The 20,099-nt window shown below is 55.2% G+C and overlaps 1 protein-coding gene across 6 annotated transcripts in view; it reads right to left on the bottom strand.

Moving 5' to 3' along the window:
- Window positions 1–1,073: 1,073 nt before the first annotated feature.
- LOC120371871 (phosphatidylinositol 3,4,5-trisphosphate 5-phosphatase 2-like) overlaps window positions 1,074–20,099 on the bottom strand; it is a 67,688-nt gene continuing 48,662 nt past the window's right edge. For 3 of the 6 annotated variants that reach the window (XM_039488255.1, XM_039488258.1, XM_039488257.1), the window contains 22 exons: window positions 19,660–19,747; window positions 17,596–17,682; window positions 16,104–16,211; window positions 15,449–15,563; window positions 14,891–14,997; window positions 12,514–12,616; window positions 11,751–11,947; window positions 10,669–10,786; window positions 10,208–10,304; window positions 9,499–9,637; window positions 9,124–9,223; window positions 8,238–8,326; window positions 7,556–7,637; window positions 7,334–7,423; window positions 6,789–6,905; window positions 5,934–6,022; window positions 5,381–5,468; window positions 4,497–4,652; window positions 4,098–4,173; window positions 3,196–3,766; window positions 2,651–2,769; window positions 2,209–2,341 (listed from right to left, as the gene is read on the bottom strand). In XM_039488255.1, coding sequence (XP_039344189.1) covers window positions 2,209–2,341; window positions 2,651–2,769; window positions 3,196–3,766; window positions 4,098–4,173; window positions 4,497–4,652; window positions 5,381–5,468; window positions 5,934–6,022; window positions 6,789–6,905; window positions 7,334–7,423; window positions 7,556–7,637; window positions 8,238–8,326; window positions 9,124–9,223; window positions 9,499–9,637; window positions 10,208–10,304; window positions 10,669–10,786; window positions 11,751–11,947; window positions 12,514–12,616; window positions 14,891–14,997; window positions 15,449–15,563; window positions 16,104–16,211; window positions 17,596–17,682; window positions 19,660–19,747 — 2,869 coding nt within the window. Of the gene's footprint in view, window positions 2,342–2,650; window positions 2,770–3,195; window positions 3,767–4,097; window positions 4,174–4,496; window positions 4,653–5,380; window positions 5,469–5,933; window positions 6,023–6,788; window positions 6,906–7,333; window positions 7,424–7,555; window positions 7,638–8,237; window positions 8,327–9,123; window positions 9,224–9,498; window positions 9,638–10,207; window positions 10,305–10,668; window positions 10,787–11,750; window positions 11,948–12,513; window positions 12,617–14,890; window positions 14,998–15,448; window positions 15,564–16,103; window positions 16,212–17,595; window positions 17,683–19,659; window positions 19,748–20,099 lie in introns of all 6 variants that reach the window. The other 3 variants (XM_039488256.1, XM_039488259.1, XM_039488260.1) reach the window with 2 other exon arrangements.

The following is a 20,099-nucleotide window of genomic DNA, read 5'->3' as shown; positions in this document are numbered from 1 at the left end:
TTTAGGGCAGCCCCCTCAGGAACTGTTCTAACCTGTGCTGGCGGCTGCGTCAGCTCCCTGCACCTTACAGGGTTTTCTCCTCCTCCATGGTCCCTGTGCTAAGCTCAGCTCCAGTGCTGCTGAACTGGGCCCGGCGCCCCTGAGTGCCCTCCCACTTATCCCCACCCGGTAGCAGAACTCCGGGGGAGGGGGCTCAGAGAAGTTACTCCTGATTCACACCAGTGCCAGTGAGACCCGACCTCTCCCAGGGTTAGTCCTGGGACAAAGACTAGTGCTGCCACCTACAGGCCAGTCTGAGAGTGCCTTGGAACGGGTATCTGGGGCAGGTGTAGCCAGCAACACTGCCAACCACCCTGCATGTTTCAGCCATGATATCGCATGCTGGAGTCGGCCAGGCTGACGCACAAACACACCCACATCTGGCTGACATGGCATTGAGTAGGGGCTTGACTAGATGCTCAAACGAAACCCAAATATTTTCTCAATGTCCACCCTGAAGCTCAGTGTTAAACAATTCACAGCGGCTTGTGTGACCTAGGCCCATCTCTGTGCATGGGCAGGGCGCAGCTGGACTGCTCAGATATTAAGAAACAGATTGCTCCATGCTGGGAACAGGAAAGAACCTGTTGGGACAGAAAGCACCAGCAGCAACATTGCAAATGGAACCAGTGTTTCCTCCCAGAAAGCAAAGTCACCACAGCAGAGGGTGGGGGCATGTACATCACATATGCACACAAGCTTCTCCAAGACAGGCTTCTACAGTGTGTGAGACACAAACTCACAAGCACCTCTCCCCACCTTGTCTGTCAGCAGCCAACACCTGGCTCTGATTAGGAAAGGTTTGGGTGGTGTTGTTTGCGCTGGAAGGGCATAGGCAGAGCTCTGTGGGAAGACCAGGACTACTAGCAGGAGGGCTGCAGGGCAGGACTGGGATGGAGATGTTGCTAGAGCTAGCTAGAGGGAAAAGCTTCAACCAGCCTTGTTCATAATGTGCCTGGTTCTAGCCAGCACTATCACCCTCTTCCTGCCTCAAGCACCAACTTCATCCTGTCACCACAGGGTCAGAGAAACCAGGAAGTGACCTAGATGTGGCGCTTCCTCGCAGCTTTGGGGTTTTATTGTTAATTGAAACAGAAAGTGCATCTCATGAGAAACCAGCAATATGGAGCCTATTAAAAACGCCATGTGGCAACTGCAGCTAAACACAGTGTGATTGAAGGCACATGACAGGAGGCTGTGGGGTGCTCTGCAAACACCTAGCTGCCATCTAAGGGGCAGAGCAAGCAGCCTTGTTCTCTCACAGAGGGACCAGGTCTCTGCCGCCAAGGGTGGCTGGACTCTGAGAAGCTGTTGCCCATACATAATAAGTGCATTAGACTAGAGTGTTCTCCCCTGCGACGCACTTGGAGTCCCCATGAGGCTGCAGCGCTGGGGCTCCCTCCTCCATGGGATGTGTCACGGTTCAGTTCAGACCTTAGAGAAATCAAGCCCTTGTGACCAAGCTACAGCCCACATCTAGTGCTCCAGCACCTGTGTGGGCAGAGACTGGGAGAGGTGCCCAGCCAGCCCAGGTTGTAGCGTCACCACCCCACATCAGCTGTATCAGACTCAACAAGGAAAGTCTCAGCTCCAGTGCGATGTGGCCACATGGACTGTTGCTCCCATCTCCCCGGCTCAGAGTGTATCATGCCTCTATGCTGGGGGGGAAGTGGAACGAGGGCTCAGCAGTAGGATCCATGCCCACCAGAGGTGAAGCTAGGCCCTTTCTGTGGCTCAAATAGGGAAGGATGAAAAGTTAGTGCTGGAGTCTCAGTAGCTGCTGGGGCTCCCCTGTTACGTTCTGGCTACTCTGAATTCCCAGTCACCCCTCCATGGAACCCGGCTAGACAGTTTGGGGTGTGGCCAGTTTCACCACAAGGCTAAACATCCATTTGGGTCCAGGCCTTTGGCAGAGCCTCATCCAGATGCACAGGGCATTTCTGCAGCTACCGCCAGGGGAAATTATACACGATGACATCAGAGTGACAGTGAAGATTGCAAAGGAAGGCAGAAACAGGGATATTTCCAATCCAGAGGCTTAGGCCAGTGACCCCAGATCTTGGCCCTGTCCCAGGGACAGAACACCTTCAGCAGCGCTCCAACCCCCTGCACCAGGAAGCTGTCCAGAGGAGATTAGAAGGGCACGGAGGAGTCTGAATGCCAGGTTCACTATGGGTTTGGTTTCAGACTGGGTCCCTGCTGCAGGCTCCTGGGGCTGCTTTCGTGTAGCTTGGCTTGGATGAGCTTCCGATGAGTGGGGCTCAGCACGCCAGCGTCTAGCAGGTCCTGGTCAGTGATATTTCTAAACAAGGGAGAGAAGGAGAGCAACTGAGGGAGAAGCCAGCAATGCAGCACAAGGCAGGGAGGAAGGGGACTCAACCACCTATGACTATTGGACATGGAAGGACTATGAGACTCCAGAGGTCATCTCCCCCTAGTCTCTGCCCTGCGCTCTGCATCCAGGGTTCAGCTAGGAACCCCAATTCTCCTCCTGCCCCAGAGCTCTTGCCAGGATGTCTGTGGGGCACACGAGCTGGACTGTCATACTCCAGTAAGGCACAATGGTACACGTGAGCCAATGAGCCCTCACACTCCACTATCCCTATGATACCTGAAGAACTCCAGATCATCCCAGCCATTTTCATACAGCCCCGCCTCATACTGTTCCAGGCCCAAGCGACTCAGCCACATGCCAACGCTCCGGGGGTGATCACCACTGCCACAGGGCCACTAGGAAAGAAGAACCAGGATATGGCCCAACAGCGTCACGCCAGGGGACTACAACGCAACGACTCTAGCCCCAGCACTGCTGAGTCTCCTGATTCCAGTCCTGTGCTATCCCTGCTCATCCCCCATCACAGCTCTGCTGAGGTGCCTCCCTTGTGACCTGCAGCATCCTGCTGTTCCAGCCCCAGGCCTCCCCTGAGCCAGACTGACTGTGGTACCCAGTGTGGACAAGGGAATTAGGATGGGAGACCCCAAGCTCGCTGATGCCCAACCAACACATTTACACATGGGTCTCCAGAGACTTGTGCATTAACACCCTCCCTATGCCTGGAGCTCCTTCAAGGCCAACACGAAGCCCTCGCCAGGCATCATGTCTCCCTGGCACATGAGCCAGCTGGTGCTTTCCAGTGTGAGTTGCCGGGGACATACCTCTCCGGCACGGTTGAGTCGGCGAGTGTCCCGCTGGGACCTTGCCCCCTCCCAGCAGCTCTGCGGTGGTGGCTCCAGTGCGCTGCGGGTGTGGCGCAGCAGGTTCTTCCGGCCCTCTGGCTGGCTGGGGCCCAGGCAGCTTCCTCTCTTGGGGGGCTCTGTGTCCACGTCACTGAGGCACCAGGCCATGTGCAGGGCTGTGAGGGAACAATCACCTGACGTCTGCGGATCTCTCGTCAGAATGGCTGATTTGGGCCTCTTGTGCCTCCCAATCTGGGAGAGGCTGAGCTGGTGCCCACAGGAGGTGGTCTCGGACACAGGGTAGTGGGGGCTTCTCTGTAGCTGTTCCTTGGAGGAGGAGGAGGAGGCGGCTTGTGCTCCTGTCAGGCTCTGCAGCCTGCGGCATGGAGAATGGCCTGGGTGCCTGTCAGCCTGCGTGTCACTTGCCGGACTGTAAGGAGGCTCAGACAGGCTGGGACACTGTGCCCAGGTGTTGGGGACCCCCTCAAATATGAAATAGGCTGGATTGGTGTAACTGCTGGCTGCATCCGGGAGACTGAGGGGCCGGCTCCTGAAACACACAACAGTCGAGTGGGTGTTTTTGCCCAGAAAGACAACACCAAGAGATAGATAATCCCAGCACTCTGGGACAAATCCATCCCCAGTTCCTGGCAGAGACAAACTGACCGACATCCCCAACACCGCGACAGAGAGACAACCATGGCACTCTGGGGCAGATGGACCGACAATCCTAGAAGACAGACAGACAAGCAGCTACTTCATCCACTCAGAGTGCGCCCTCATTCAGAAACCAAACCAAACAAAACAACTCCCATCACGAGCCCTGGACTGGCAGCACCAAGTGTCCTAGCAGGTTAATGGCCAAACATGCTGGCAGTTACCTGACGGCGTGCAGAGCTGGCTTGGAGAAGGTTGGGACGTCGGACTCCGGCTCGTCGGTCTCAAAGCTGATCCACTCTACACAAAACAAAAACTGTAAAGGTTAATGGGAATGCTGCAGAGTGTTTCTACTGAACTGTTAGCCCGGATGGCGGGAACTCCCAGCTGCTCCAGTCCCAGCCTCTCCCAGCTGGGAGCTCTAGAGGGAAGGGGGCATGAGGAATGGCAACAGGGGAACTCTCACTTATTCCCAGCCTGGCCTGGCCTGGTGCCTCCTGGGGCAGAAGAAATGGCTGCAGAGGAGCTCCCCGCAGCTACTCTGGGTTTTCCCTGGTCCCCAAGCAGGGAACTGAAGCCCATATCTCTGAAGCAACAGCGGTTCAGTGGCATGGCTGTATTACCGTAGAGCCTCTCGCGTGTGCTCCGCCTGTCCTTGGGGACTCGGACCTTCATCCAGCCACGCATGGAGCCTGTTTCTTCACCCCGGTGGAAGAGGAAAGTCTCAAACTGCTGGGCCAGGCTGCCAATCATGGATCTCATGGCAATGCAGCACTCACCTGCCCAGAGAGCACAGCATCACCTCAGAGGACGGGGCACCCCACAGTCACTCAGGCACCCACCAACAGCAGCTAGCATCCTCCTCCTCCCACTCACACGTTCCCATGGAAAAGTACTAGGGCCAGGGACTGGCGGACACCACACCACAATGTGACACCCACCAGGAGCATGGAGTTGCTCATATACACAGAGCTAGTGTTCATGGGGGCGTGGGCGGGGTAGCCTGTCCTGCCAAAACCCTAAATGTGCTTCTAGTTTCCCAGTAGCTTGGAGAAACCATTTTCTCCTGGGGGAGACAGGAGTCAGTCTCTGGTCACCACATTCAGGCTACAGCACATGTCTTCAGTGAGGCACGAGCCTCTTCTTCCTGGGCCTGCTCTGGTGGTCAGGGCCCCGCACTATCTACAGGCCCCCAGGTCCTCCCCCTGAGTCCCAGGGGCAGCAGGGGCTGAAGGACAGTGCCCTGCACTGCTGTGAGGAGACCTTGCTGCTGCCCCTGGGTCTACTCTCTTGCTCCCTGGTTCAGGAGCAAGCAGGGGAAGTCACAGGGGGACCTGGACCCTTCACTAATGTAGGTGCTCACCCTGATCCCCCGGGTCTCCTGCTCTGGGCTGCTCCAGGATACAGGGAGCCCTGTAGGAATCACCGTAACCCTCTGTGGGGTTCATGTGCCATCCTGGCCACTCCCTAACACTCCCCCTTTCAAGAGGAGGTGCTGGACACACACCATATGACTCGCAACTGTCCATGCCCTTGATGCTGAGGAGCAGGTGCTGGTCCAGCAGGTACTCCAGGTCCGACAGGATTGGGCTCAGCTGCACAGGGAGAGATAACAACTCTCAGAAGGCTAGCAAACCGCCAATCCAGCCACACAGCCATGGGGCCTGAGCGCTGGGCTTAGGTACAGAGACATCACACTGACCCCCCCCCGTCCTATAGTACAAGGGATAAAGCCCCAGTGCTCACCACTGGGTTCACTCTGTGTGCAAAAGAACTTGCTCAGGAGATCAGCCAGGGAAAGGGAGCACCAGGGAGTCAGGGCAGAGGGAGAGGGATGGGTATCCCGGGGAACAGGGGATGGGGGTGTGCTTCAGAGCCAGTGGCGTGGGAAGTCAAGGCCAGGGAAGGGTGGAGGAGCCAGGGAGTCTAACAAAGTCTACAGGCTGTCACTCCTTATAGTCTGCCTATGTCCTTCTCACCTGCCTCCTCTTTGTTGTGCCAGCCCCTGCCCATGCACACACTCACCAGCCTGCACTTCCCCCCTGCCCCGCCGTGCTTACCACTGGCAGCTGTTTAGCTGACCAGCTGAGTTTGAGGAAGCCCGGGATGTCGCTGCTTTGGGAGCTGTTCTCCCCACTCCGCTGAGACTCTGGCAAGAAATCAAGAGAGAGAATTACAAGAGCAACCTGTATCCTGCTGCAACCTACCCACCCCTCTCTCCACCTGGGTACTGGCCTCCCTCCTCTTCCCTGCCAGCTCCAGCCTCTCCTAGGCACCAACCACATTGCCATGGGGAAGGCGGGTGGACTCAACCCAGGACAAATCCCAGTTGTTTGTCATTGAGATAGAGCTGCCAGCCCCATTGCCCCCAGAAAAAGAATCCCAACACATGAACGGACTGCACGGAGATCACATCACCCACTGCTGAAATGCAGCCACCTCTGAGGTGAGACGTAGCAGCTGCTTATACCACGGACAGCAACAGTGCACAACCATTTAGGACAGGAAGTTTAGAAGAGGCCCAATCCTAGTGAAACTAGAGGTTGTCACAATCTAACCCAAGTGTGACACCAGCGGTACACCTTAATCCTTACACAAAATGTCCTGGGATATGTAATGAGCACAAAAGGCCAGAAGCTTGGCTTTCCATCTCACTTGAAACACGGCACCTCATGCACCACAGCAGCCTTGGCCCTGAGGTCAGAACTGATTCTGGGGACAGCACCCCCTTCCAAGGAGCCCTCTGCAGCACAGAGCCCCTTAGCACTGTACTGGGGTATTGGGGTCAGCACTGACTTGGTCTGGAAAGTCACCTGTGCTGCTCCCTGCAGCACTAGGTTTTCCTTGCTGGTCTCCCTTCCAGGTGCTGGACGGGCTTGGCATGTGGCCAGTAGACACACCCAGGCTGCTCTCACCTTCCAGGCAGTAGGAATGGAACTCAATGTAGCACTTGCTGCGGCTGGCTGTTTTCACAATCACCTCGATGCTGTCCCACTCGATGCAGGCCAGGGACTCAGCGCTGGAACCAGGAGCTGCCAGCCCAGAATGGCCAATCAGTATATGCTGAAGGGGCCCCACCCTGTCCCAGATCTGACCCCTCAGATGGGCTGTTCCTGTGCTGGCTGATATGACCTCTTGAGGACCTGGGCAGGGTGTCAGATTGCTACTACCCCAGTCATAGCTCAGGTCTGTCTGTGGGGTCAGCAAAATGAGTTCCCTGGACTCTACTCCCCAGGCAAAGACTGACCTGTTCATCTCCCCACTAACAATGCTAACCAGCACTGCTGGCTGGTAGCCCTGTGGCGACATGTGTTGGCCCTGAGGACACTGCAGTTTGGAAGGGATGGCAGAACCACTCAGCACATACGGGGCTAGGACTGCAGCACTCCTGCCCTAGATCCACCAGGGGAGCAGGCCCTCCCCACCCTGTCCAGTGGCCTACGGGGGGCAGCCTCCTTACCTTTCCTAGGCACGAACTGAGACGTCACTCCCACCTCAAACGTGGCAAAGACGGGCGAGTGGTCACTGGTCACAATGTCATCAGTGCAGCCTGAAACACAGAAGAGGGAGCCACGTCTGCCACAGAAACCCACTGTTCCATGCACCTGTTCCAGGCTGGGCCTTAGAGGTGCAGGCTAATGGCCTTTGTGCTCCCAGACAGCCCCCGGGGCTCCTCACTCACCATACGAGTTACAGAGCACGTGAGTCTCAGGGCGTGACTTCCATAGGATGCGATCGCACCACGAGGGAACGTTGATCCTCACCTGCAACCAAGAGCAAAGAAGCTTTAGGTGCATGGCTGAGCCTGGTTTGAGCTGCCTGGATTTCCCTGCAGCCTCCCACACTCCCAGCACATCGCCCCTCCCAGCTGAACTAGGGAGGTTACCATCCTGTTCATTCCCAAGGGCAGGGTACCGATCATCCTAGTGTCACTGAAGGCGTGGGGTCCCCGCCACTCACTGTTCAGGGACAGCACAGATCACAGTGCAAGAGAGGCAGGGAGTAGGGAGAGGCAGTGTGGGCTGAACACAGGGCTGGGAGCCAGGAGCTCTCAAGCCCTAACTCCAGCCCTGCCATTGCCTCGCTCTAGACTTCCTTGGTCCAGCTATTCCCTCGTGGCCACAGGCAGCCAGCACAAGCCAGAGGAGCTTCAGAGACCCAGCCTGAGAATAAGGGTGGCTCAAAGCCACTGTGTGTCATCCCTACCCTGAGTGCAACTCAGCTGGAAGACAGAATCGAGCCTGCTGGCCCAGTCCTAGTCCCTCTCCCAGCCAGATAGGGCCATGGAGCACCTCACCTGGGACAGTCCCACATGGGAGCCCTGGCCAGATCCCAGCCCCTTCCCCTCAGGGCCAGACACTCACCCCTGTGGTTTTGAACTTCTGCCAGACATAGCTGTCTCGGGAGCCCCGTTCGTATCGGTATGTGGGGGGAAAGGAGATGTCTTCCTCACCTGGAAATGGAGGAAACAGGAAGACATGGAGGCGAGACTGCGCCAGACACCCACAGCCCAGGGGAGGCAGACACTGCCCACAGAGCCAATGGCAGGGCCAGAGAAACCCAGCCAGATTATTCTGTCAGACTAGAAAGACCTCCTTGTCCTCCACTGACACACACAGATCTACCATCCTCCCAGCCCTGAACTTCATCCCTGCTCTTGCTCTGCCAAAGCACTTCCACCCTGGCCTGTAGCCCCTCTGCTGTCCAGCCCAGGGCCTCTCCTCAGCACAGTGAACTGTGCACAAACATCCCCTGGGGACTAAGCCAAGCCAACTACCTCACTGAGCTTACCACCTGAGGCTGGGCTTCTTTTGTGCACATCAAGGTTTCTAGCATATTTAGACACTATGTAGCACAGCCCTGGCTGGGAGGTGACACTAGACTGTTCATGGCTGAGGTAGGGGACAGAGTGATGGTTTGGATGGGTGTGGGGGGGGGTGTAGCGAAGCTCCTTGGCCCGTAGCTGTTAGCTGCATCATGGCAGGGGTTAAACCCCAAACACAGGGCAAAGCCCCATCCTGGCTGTGCTGTATCTGCTGCTGTTGGAGACCTGGGGGCTCCTGGCTCTCCTGCACATTTTGGCAGCAGCTGTAGAGCTTGTCCTGCCTTAAAGCATTGTTGAACTGTGAGAGCAGGAGGTGGCTGGAGATGGGGGCATGGTATATGGGAACCTGGCTCGGGGTGAGGCAGCAGACAGGCAGTGCTCTGGGAGGGCAGTGGGGGCTCCCCATCTCTCCCCATCACACTCACTAAATCGCAGGAACACCTTGTTCTTCTCCCGCTCCAGGGTGAGCTGGTCCACAGCCAGCAGGGCCTCAAACTCCTTTTTGTTCACATGAGCTAAGATGTCCTGAGAGGGAAGAGGGAAAGGTCCATAAGCACTAGGGTTTGAAGGGCTTTTCTGTACCCTTCCCCCAGCATGGGATCCCACCAGAGGAGTCCTCAGAGAAGACAAGGAGCTCCATGTTCACAGTCCACACCCATCCCCTGCATGCCTTTGGGGCTGGGCTGGGAGGAGGGACTGAGCTGTCTGCCCCAAAAGTGTTCCCACAGTTGGCCTGTTCTCGAGAGCAGCTGTGTGGAGCTCAGCAGCAACCCAGGGCACAAATGGGACCAGAGTCCTACCTGGACCTCCATATCAAGGCGGTAATTGAGGTCTCCAAACCAGAAGAGGTGGGTGAAGCGCAGGGTGAGGTCAAAGCTGCTGAGACTCTTGTCACCCAGGACCAGAGAGCGCAGAATGTCACTGTAGTTCTGGTTCCGCCTGCACCGATGATGAGGGTTACACAAGGCAGAGAAAATCAGGGAGATTCCCCCAGGACTCCATTGCCCTGCAAATCCGCAGGACCCCACCTGCCTCCACAAATCCCCCCAGCATCCCATTGCCCCACAAATCAACCTGGGATCCATCTCACCCTGACACCTACCTGCCCCCACAAGGCCCCCTCTCCTTGTCCTCACCCATTCCCAGCCCCCACTTTCCAATTTGACAGTGATCAAAGTGACACTAACCCTAGCCCATTCAAGCCAACACATTGGACTCTCCCCAGCCCTGCAGTAGGCTGGACAGAGTCCCAGCCCTGCACACATCTACCCCAGCCAGCTGGAAGAGCGCAGTCATTGGGTGAGCATGTCCAGCCCGGTATCCAGGCTGTCTGGCCATGGCGGGGAGGCTGAGATGAAGGCTGACTGTGGCTGAGGCAGAGGAAAGGCCAGGAAGTGGCTAATCAATGCAGGAGGTGATGCACTGGCTATGGGGCAGCTGTGCTGGCATTCCCAGCCACCTGAGGGTCTCATGCAGGCACAGGGGGTCAGGAAGCAGCCCCCCAATCACCTGTGTGTCTTCTCGCTCCCTGAGGCCAGGTGGCAGTTCACAAACCCAAACGACGTGCCGTTGAAAAGGAAGGAGACGCCCACAGCCCCTTTGTTACCTGAGGAAACACACCAGGCCCGGTCAGCCCTCAGTCCTGCATGTTCCCCTTGCCAGGGGCTCCTCACAGGACCTGGCTGTCCCCATCTGCTCTGATCCCCACTGGGACCTGAGACCGCCTCACCCCCTGGTATGGCACCCAGAGCACTCCCCTCTGCCCCAGATACAGAGTACTCCCCAGCTCCTCTCCCCCTGATCCATATACAGAACCCAGACCACTCCCCTGCCCCTTCCCCAGATACGGCCCTGGAACATGTCCCTCCTCCCACCCCAACATGGATCTACAAGCACTCCCTTGCCCCCCAGTGTTCTCCTCTCCTCTCCTCCCACTCCAGCCCCCAGATGCCCTTCCCCTTCTGCTGCACCTAGTGTGTTTGCAATTCCTGTTTTCACACTTGACGTGTTCACATGGCTGATCCGGCGTTCATGCTCTGGTTTCACCAGCACCACAATCTTGATGCTCCAGAGGCACTGTAAGGCAACCTGCAACGAGATTGGGGAAGGAGTGAGACCACCCCAAGCAGAGTAGGGGAATAAGAACACACTGTCCTCTTCTGGAAATCACGCTGCAATAGGCAACCCTCCAGCAGCTGGGCCAGGCATCCCTGAAGTCTTGTGTACAAACACCCCCTCCCTGGGCCCGTCAGGTTTGGATTTGCAGCGTTTGCTGGGTCTGGCCTGGACAAGACTCCATTAGCTCACTCCTGGGCTGTGGGCAAGACCTGCCTGAACTGCATGGGGAGATTTCTCAGGCCTGCTTCCCAGCTCTCTGGGCATGACCGTGGCCATCCATGCCACAAGGTCCTGGCTGCAGAGGCCACAGCCTGAAAAATGGCACCACACAGATGAGAGAACGTGTCCTGCCTAGGCAGGTACCAAGGAGGATGCCTAAGAGAGAATTCAATCCAACTGGAGAAATGGGGAGAGAGGGAGAGAGAACCCAGGGCTGTGAGATAGAGAGAAGAGGACACAGGTGAGAGGACGATCTTGGCTTCCCCATCTCCCACTGGAAGCATCTGTGGGTCCCTGAACTGTTCTCCAGTCCTTCAGCCAACAGGTGGAAAGGGGGATGGTGAAGGAAGCAGAAAGGTGGGGTCAAACAAGCCACCAAAGTGTCTAAGCACCAGGTCTCAACAACAGGCTCCATTTGGGGAGGGCATATTTCTTGCTTGTCAAGGGCTCTGGTGGTGTGTTGGATCCCTCTGGCTTTATCTTAAGCAGTTGGTTATGGGTGTAACAGCCCAAGGACAATTTGTTGCTGAGTGATCTACTTCCAATAATAGTTGGATGAAGGATAGGCTCTTAACTGAGTGAGTGCTGGCAGGCACCACTCCTTACAAAGCCAGAGAGGTAAGGTAAGGGGAGCCAACAGGGACAGGGGATACTAGAGGACATGGGCACTGTCCCTCCCTCAGCGTTGCGTGAATGGGGTGGCCTGGGCCCATACCACTCGGAAATCTATGGACATCAAGGTCTTCAGAGAGGCTCGCAGGAACTCCACCCATTCACGGTCCCCCAACGAGTTCTCCTGGGTGCCAATAACATAGATGTCATGTGGGATGCCAGCTGTGGTCTCATCCTGAGTCCGTCCCAACCCCCTTGATGTCAGCCATGAAGCCATGGACCTGGGGGGTGGAGCACTGCCTGGGGGGAAAGGAGAGATGGGATCAGATTGCTACATTTCATTGCCTCCCCTCCCCTGCACCAACCCAAGCACATTGGTGAAATATCAAGTCCATAAATTGGAACCACACTGGATGAAGTGGGATTTGGTTACCTCTCATTCTGTGCCAGGCCCTGGGGGGGTCTAATAAGTCCCCTGTCAAGGATGGAAGGTACTATGGCAGCTCTTGAGTCCAGCCAAGAGACAGCTTGTTTATGAGAAGTGGGTATTCACCCACGAAAGCTCATGCTGCAAAACGTCTGTTAGTCGTTTATGAGGTTCACTGACATGTCCCACCACTCTATTTACTCAACAAAAATACCAGGTGTGGCAGGTGCATCATGATATTGACCCAAGCCCAGGTAAGGCCTGAGGATGAGGGCTTCTCCAACCTTCTCATCCCACCAGGACTCAACAAGGATCTCAGAACTCCTGGGCATAGCTCCCTTTGGAAATCTGCAGAGATTTCAACTCCAGAACTGTCCCTGGATTCATGACAAGAACCCATGGTCACACTGGAGGTCTCTGAGCTGTCCCTACTCCTTACCCATGTTCCACGTCCCAACATACACAGAAATGAGGTCTGGCTCATCCAGGTTGGAATGCTGGATCTTCATGAGCTGTAGCAGTTGGCAAAAGGCCTCTCGCTTCTGCAAGAGAAGAACACGACTGTCTGCTTGGGTCCTGACACAGAGTTCAAGAGAACATGGCGCCCAAGCTGAGCCACAGGCCTGTCCCCACAGAGCTGCAGACTGATGGTGGCCAATGTTAACTACCAGTCTTCAGTGCAGGACTCATCTGTATCACTCCAGAGCATCGCTAAAGGCTCATAGTGGTGGCCAATCCTGCTTTTAGCTGTAATCCCCATGTCTAGTGATGATCAATGGATGTAACTGTCCTATGACCCACTTCTTAGGAGAAGAGCACAGGAGGAAGGGCCTCCAGGACCACAGTCAAGCTCACATGGGCATCATGGAAAGAGGCAAGGAGAATAAAATTTGACAGTGGTTGGGCTGCTGGTGTGGCAAGACCACTGTCAGTCATGCTATCCAGTATTGTCTCATTGTGTCCTAGTTCTCCCCCATCTGTCTGTCGACATCCACCTGTCATCTCTTGTCTTAACTTACTGTGAACTCTTTGGCGCAGGGACTGTCTTTTCATGTTGTGTGGTACAGTGCCTAGTACACTGGGGTTTGGGCCCACTATAATAATAAACCTCAGGGACCCCAAATCTCCAGGCTCCTTCCAGCTAATGAGTAGAGGGAGAGGAGGCCCCATGCTCCAGCAGAAAGCAATGGAGCACACTGCAGCCTCACAGGCCAAGCCTCCTTGCTGAATAGTTCAGAGTCTAGGGTTAGTCTGTGATTAGCTCTCTTCAGTGCACCTCCCAGCATAGTATCTAGGTCAGGGGTCTCAAACACGCGGCGGCCCTCAGGGCTATTTCCTGTGGCCCGCCAAGTGTCCCGCTCCCACGCCCGCCCCCCTCGGCCTACCTCCAGGCCAGGGGTGGGCAAACTACAGCCGCAGGATTGCCCCCTCGAGCCCCGCGCCGCTCCCTGAAGCATCCGGGAGTGCGGGGGGGAGAAGCAGAGGGCTCTGTCCATGTGTTGCCTTGGCTTCCAGGCACAGCCCCCCCCGCAGCTCCCATTGGCCGGGAACGGGGAGCCGCGGCCAATGGGAGCTTCAGGGGAGGTATCTGGAGGCGCGGCAAGCAGCATGTGGAGCCCTGCATCTCCCCCTCCCCCAGGGGCCGCAGGGACATGGTTCCAGCTACTTCCCAGGACGGAGCAGGGCCGGGGCTGGCAGCCTGCCCTGGCCCCGGTGTGCGCCGCTGCCACCTCGGAGCCCAAAGCCCTCCTGCACCCCGCCCCCCCAAATCCCTGCCCTGAGCCCCCTGCCTGCACCTCAACCCCCTGCCCTAAGCCCTCTGCTGCACCCCGCACCCCAACCCTGTGCCCTGAGCCCCGTGCCTGCACCTCAACCCCCTGCCCTGAGCCCCCTGCTGCATCCCACACCCCTTCTGTACCCTGAGTCCCCTGTCTGCAACCCAACCCCCTGCTGCACCTCAACTCCCTGCTCTGAGCCCCCGCCACACCCCTCATGCACCCTCTGGGGGCAGGGAGGGGGTGGAGTTGGGGTGGGGACTTCAGGAAAGGGGTTGGAATGGGGGCAGGGAAGGGGTGGGAAGAGGCAGGGCCTCATGGAAGGAGTGGAGTGGGGGCAGGGCTGGAGGCACCGGGGGGGGGGTGTAAGTGACGCAGCCCTCGGGCCAATGACCTAGCCCTTATGTGGCCCTCGTGGTCATTTGAGTTTGAGACCCCTGATCTAGGTGATGCATATAAGTGCCATGGTCATCAACTATCTGTAAACACACAGGGCAAAGCCAACAGACAGGGATTCCGGATACTGGCCCCTCTTTACTGGATACCAATAAGCTAAGGGCCAGCTCTGCTGACTCACACCAGAGATGGAAAGCAGTGGTGCCCAAGAGCTCTCTCCCACACCAGCAGAGGGCAGTGCTGCACAGCCACATGAGCACCTGACTCGGAAGATGGGCTGAAGCCCCTTGTTCCCCTCTCTGGTTTCATGGTGATGTTCCACCTCCTGGGTGCTGAGGGGAAGCCCTCACCCACCTTTTCAATGATCCTTTGCAGTACTCTGCATCCATGTGTCACTCAGAGAGCTTGCGCTCAGGCCCCTGCGCTTTCCACGCCAACATCCCCTCATTGCCCACATACAGCAGAGCATAAGTGGGTTTCCTACCAGCCAATTCTCAGAGGCCAGGCAGAGAGAGCCTGGATGCCAGGCCACATACAGGGCTAGTCTGCACCAGGGGCAAATACTGCCCCATGGTCTGAGGCCTGGCCCTAGTCTTTTGCTGCAGTGAAGCTGGCAGGAGCCCAGGCCTGGGGAGGACCCCTTACCCGTGCGTTCTGGAAGATGAAGTCCCTGGTCAGGCTTCTGTGCTGGTCTCTGTCATACACCAGCCTCACTTTGCTCTGCATGCTCTGGTATTTAATCAGCTGCAAGACTGAAGACAGCCACACCAGCGACAGTGAGACACGGAACAGCACAACCCCCAAAAGCACGGCCAATACACCCCTAAGGAAGGGCACTGCTGCTGCCTCTCAGCATAACACAGAGGGGTGTGGATACAGCTGCCCCTCGCTCCCGCAGGATGTCACACTGCAGGGAGGCAGCCAGCACTGAGCTCACCAAGCAGGGCTCCTGTGTGCATCCAGCAGGCTCTGGCTTATCCCTCCCATCCTTGAGATAACTGTTCAGCAGATTACCCTGGGTGAAGGAGCCCATCACCCTGGCTTCAGCCAGGAAGCCTAGTGGTGGCCATGTTCCATTTGTGCACCACAGAGTATTCTTGACCGAGAATGTTTCTCCCAGGGGTCTACTTCCACAATGGGCCAATTACTCAATAACCTTCCAAGGCTTACGCCAAGTCAATGGACTGAAGGAGTTTCCCCTACTTTTGTCCTGAGAGATGGTCTCCTCTGGAGAGCTGCAGCCCCTCTTTGTGATGGCCATTGTCCCAGACTCCACATCCACTGTCAGGGAGGCCCTCTGTGTTTTGCCCACTTTCACCTGCAGCACAAGGAACTAGGTTATTGAGGCAGGTGCAACTAGGTTGGGTGCAACTGAGGGCAGGAGCAGGGAATGTATGCCCCTTTATCTCTGTAGCTCCCTGGAGTATACCATTGGGCCGGGGACTACCCCTCTCCTGGAGGGACACTGCTCCCATGGCACCCCACTGAGCTCACTAGGCAGGTGCTGTAGCTGCTTCACACCTGTGTCTGAACCCCCATGTATTGTGGCAGGTATAAACCAGCTCTTTTCATGCTAGCTTCTGCTGTCCATTGGAGAATAGGAGAAGGGCAGCCACACAGACTTCCTGCCCCTCCCCCCAGATTGGCTTTCTCATCTGCCTGAAGGGGAAATCACACCCCATGTTGTCTCTCCCACAGTCTCACTGCCCAGCTGGCCCACAAGCTGCAGGCCCCACATTATGTAGGGCCCAAGCTGATCATACCCACCCTAGTCTCTGCCTGTGCTGGGAAAGGCCCCATCAAAGCCCCTGAAGGGAGCAGTGCAGCGGAGCTCGCCACACCTAGGTGCCTCTCTCACCTCAAAGTTCTGCACAGCCATGGGCTTGGCGGCAGGGGGGTGTGCCACAGCCACACTGGGAAGAGCCAGTTTGTGCTTGGTCACTGTCTCCTGCAGTGTCTTCAGCACCTACAGAAAAAGAGTCAGAGACAGGCAGGTGTTGAGAGACACAAACAGAGAAACCAGCTGCACAAGGGAGAGGGTTCAAATCCAGCTGCCTTGCCAGCAGGCGAACTAGAGTCTAGTGGGAGCAGGAGATTCTAACATGTTGCTGGCTGCAGGGCATGGCTGGGCCTTCCTGCTAAGCACAACAAGTGACAGCGGGAACTTTGGAATTGGGTCCTAATGAGGTACCACTTGCTGTTTGCTCTGTGTCTGCACAGATTAAAGTGAAGGCAACACCACCTACTTGTCAGAGGGGGAGATGAGAGCCTTGGGTTCTGTTCCTGGCCCTGCCACTGACTTGCTTGCAATCAGTCACCTCCTCTTTTGGTGCCTGAATTTACCCATCAGCTATTGGCACTATCTGGCATGTATTGACTAGGCAGTGCTGGAGCCATCAGTGTGAAGAAGCCAGGCAACACTCAGCAGAATGTGCTCCCTCCTGCCCAGTGCTCCAATCACCCAGGGAGGGGACAAGGTGAACAGCTCATGTTTGAGAGAGCCATACGCAGACTCTGTCAGCTTCACCATGGAGGCATCCAGAGCAATGGCTTGGCTACAAATCACAATGCCCTGCTCTAGGAAGGAGGCAATGACACAGATCTATCCCTCATGGCTGTCCTGCAGGAGTGGCAATGTCAGACTGCTTGTGATAGACACCTCAGGGATCTCAGCAAAAGTGAGCAGGAATTGGGAACCAGGTGACCCAGTGCGCCAGCACAAAAAGCATGGAGGCCCAGAGGCAGAGGTTGGTTTGTGAAAGTGTTAAATTGGTAATGTGTGTTGTGAGTAAGGTGGAGGGCGCTGATTGGCTAGAACCTGTTAGGGGTGGGACTAAGGAACTATAAAGTATGCTCCTGGTGGAAGGAATTCCCTTCCCTCCAATTTAATGAGAGGCCAGTACCCTTCCTGAAGTGGTCTCTAATGTCTGGGAGCTCAACCTAGTAGAAACTTGCTCTATCTGGGAGTTTTAATTTATCCTAGGAGTTTGCTCAAATTTAAGGAGCTTATTCTAGTCTGGAGAGCTAGGGGACATTAGTAAAGGTTGCAATTAGTAGCTCTTCTACCCTTCATGGGGGAATTTATAAAAGAGTATTTCTTCAGAGGTTTTTGCTGTAATTCTTGTAATTTAAGTTTACTTCTTCTGGGATCTTAAATTCTAAACCTTCCTATATTTAACAGAATTCTACCTTCTGCTCTCTTTGCCTTCCTTTTGTAGCTTAATCCATGAAAAATGCACTGCTCATGTGCTATGGGTGCAGGGTGGCAAACTTGTAACCCTGGACTTGTTTGCAGAGTAATGGTCCCAAGCCCTAGCAACGTGTGCTGAGATTACAAACTCACTAGGTACCTTTTTCTCTAGAGAGGAGAGCAGGTGGTTGACAGTGGAGATCTTGCTGAGGAGCAGTTCAAGGTCTGGATCGCTGGCCAAGAGACCCTGAACAGAAAGAGACAAATTCTGATATCTGGTGCTCTTAAAGCAGCAATGACAGATTAAACTGTAGTGGATATGTCCAGAAACCTTGACCAGTTTCCAGGGTCATTTCAATACCTATGGAGAGTAGAGCTGCATGAATAACTGTTTTTTTTTCCCCCAAAGTTTGGTAGCTAAACTGAAAAATCTGGAAAAAATCATTTTGAGTCAAAACTGAATTTTTTTCTTATTAAAACACAAAAACATGTTGCTTGGGTCAAACAAAGCATTTTGGAGGTTGACGTGAATTGAGATTTTTTTAAACCATTTTGACATTTCTGAAACTTAATTTTAGGTATGCTCAGCCTAAACTATTGGCTGAATTTCTGAATAGTTTTGGTGCTCCACAAACGCCTTTTTCAGAAAATTTACTATTTGACAAACTGAAAAAAAAGGCTCTCTAATGTAGGGTGACCAGATAGCAAGTGTGAAAAATTGGGATGGGGGTGAGGGGTAATAGGGCTATATAGGAAAAAGTCCCAAATATTGGGACTGGCCCTATAAAATCGGGACATCTGGTCACTCTACTGTAATGGTTATTAACTACACTTTGGGTCACTAGCAAAGAGTTGGGAAGGTCTGGAGACACTTCTCTATGGAACTAAAACACACACACACAGTTTAGCACAATTAGCACCTCTGTGCGTAGGTCTGTGCAGGGAACTGCGGAGCAGGACTGAGACGCACAGGCAGAGCAGTGAAGGCAGGCTGGGGCTGGGACAGCATGGGGGGCTTTGGCTCAGGACATAGGTCTCAGCTCCCAGGCAGATCTTAGAATCATAGAATATTAGGGCTGGAAGAGACCTCAGGAGTCATCCAGTCCAACCCCCTGCTCAAAGCAAGACCAACACCAACTAAATCATCCCAATCAAGGCTTTGTCAAGCTGGGCCTTAAAAACCTCTAAGGATGGAGATTCCACCACCTTCCTAGGTAACCGATTCTAGTGCTTCATCACCCTCCTGGTGAAATAGTGTTTCCTAATATCCAACCTAGACCTCCCCCACTGCAACTTGAGACCATTGCTTCTTGTTCTGTCATCTGCCACCACTGAGAACATTATAGCTCCATCCCCTTTGGAACCCCCCTTCAGGTAGTTGAAGGCTGCTATCAAATCCCCCCTCACTCTTCTCTTCTGCAGACTAAATAACCCCAGTTCCCTCAGCCTCTCCTCGTAAGTCATGTGCCCCAGCCCCCTAATCATTTTAGTTGCCCTCCACTGGACTCTCTCCAATTTGTCCACATGCCATCCCTTCTGTAGTGGGGGGACCAAAACTGGACCCAATACTCCAGATGTGGCCTCACCAGTGCTGAATAAAGGAGAATAATCACTTCCCTCGATCTGCTAGCAATACTCCTACTAATAAAGCTCAATATGCCGTTGGCCTTCTTGGCAACAAGGGCACACTGCTGACGCATATCCAGCTTCTCGTCCACTGTAATCTCCAAGTCCTTTTCTGCAGAACTGCTGCTTAGCCAGTCGGGCCCCAACCTGTAGCAGTGCATGGGATTCTTCCTTCCTAAGTGCAGGACTCTGCACTTGTCCTTGTTGAGCCTCAGCAACACGCTCTGGGTCAGTCCAGCTGAGGTGTCCCAGACCAGATCCCTGACCTGCCCCACCACTGAAGTATTCTTCCTCTCCCAGGTCCCTGCATTGCAATTTCCAACCTTCACTGTAGCATCTAGCCTGCTGCATCTGAACTCCCTCTGGATTTGAGCTCTAGCACTTGGTTCATGAACATAGGCAGCTGGCTGGGCCTCGCTCCAGGAACGGAGCATGGTGCCCTCTAAGGGTGCAGATATGCAGGAAAACCAAACCCAAACAATGAAATCCCCCATGACCAACTTCCCCCTCCAGGCCAGCCATAGGGGGAGAGACATGCTGTCGCCTACAGTGAGGCTCCCTGCCCTGGGCCAACACTTTGGGGATGGGGAGGGCTCACCTGCTCTCTTACGGGGCTCCGAGGGGAAGCTGGAGGGTCAAACACTTTGGCCAGAGTCTCTAAACCAGCCAGCGTGAAGTCAATCTCACTGCAGAGAGAAGAGCAGTGAGTGGGGAAGCTCTGTGTGGTCCAAGGAGCCAGTCACCAGGACACCCCTACTGGTCCTATCCCAGGTCCTGATAAGCCACCAGTCACACCCGTTTAGAGAAGTTGGGCTGGGGGCAGCAATCCCTCTGTCTTACTGGTAGGGACTGCCATCAGGTGGTGCCACCTGACACCACAGTGCCAGGAGCAGGTCCTTCCCACCAGAGAGTGCAGCAAACCAGAGACACTTTCAGTGCCGGAGGAATCTAAGCAGGGTTGGGCCTAAGACTCCACAAAGCTATGCAAAGTGGGTGTGCTTTGCAGTGACTTGCTAACACAACTGCTGCTTAGGCACT

Source organism: Mauremys reevesii, linkage group 9 (genome assembly GCF_016161935.1).
Source record: "Mauremys reevesii isolate NIE-2019 linkage group 9, ASM1616193v1, whole genome shotgun sequence".
NCBI lineage: Eukaryota > Metazoa > Chordata > Testudines > Geoemydidae > Mauremys > Mauremys reevesii.
The sequence above is the reverse complement of the archived record's forward strand: the minus strand, read 5'-3'. Positions and strand labels throughout refer to the sequence as shown.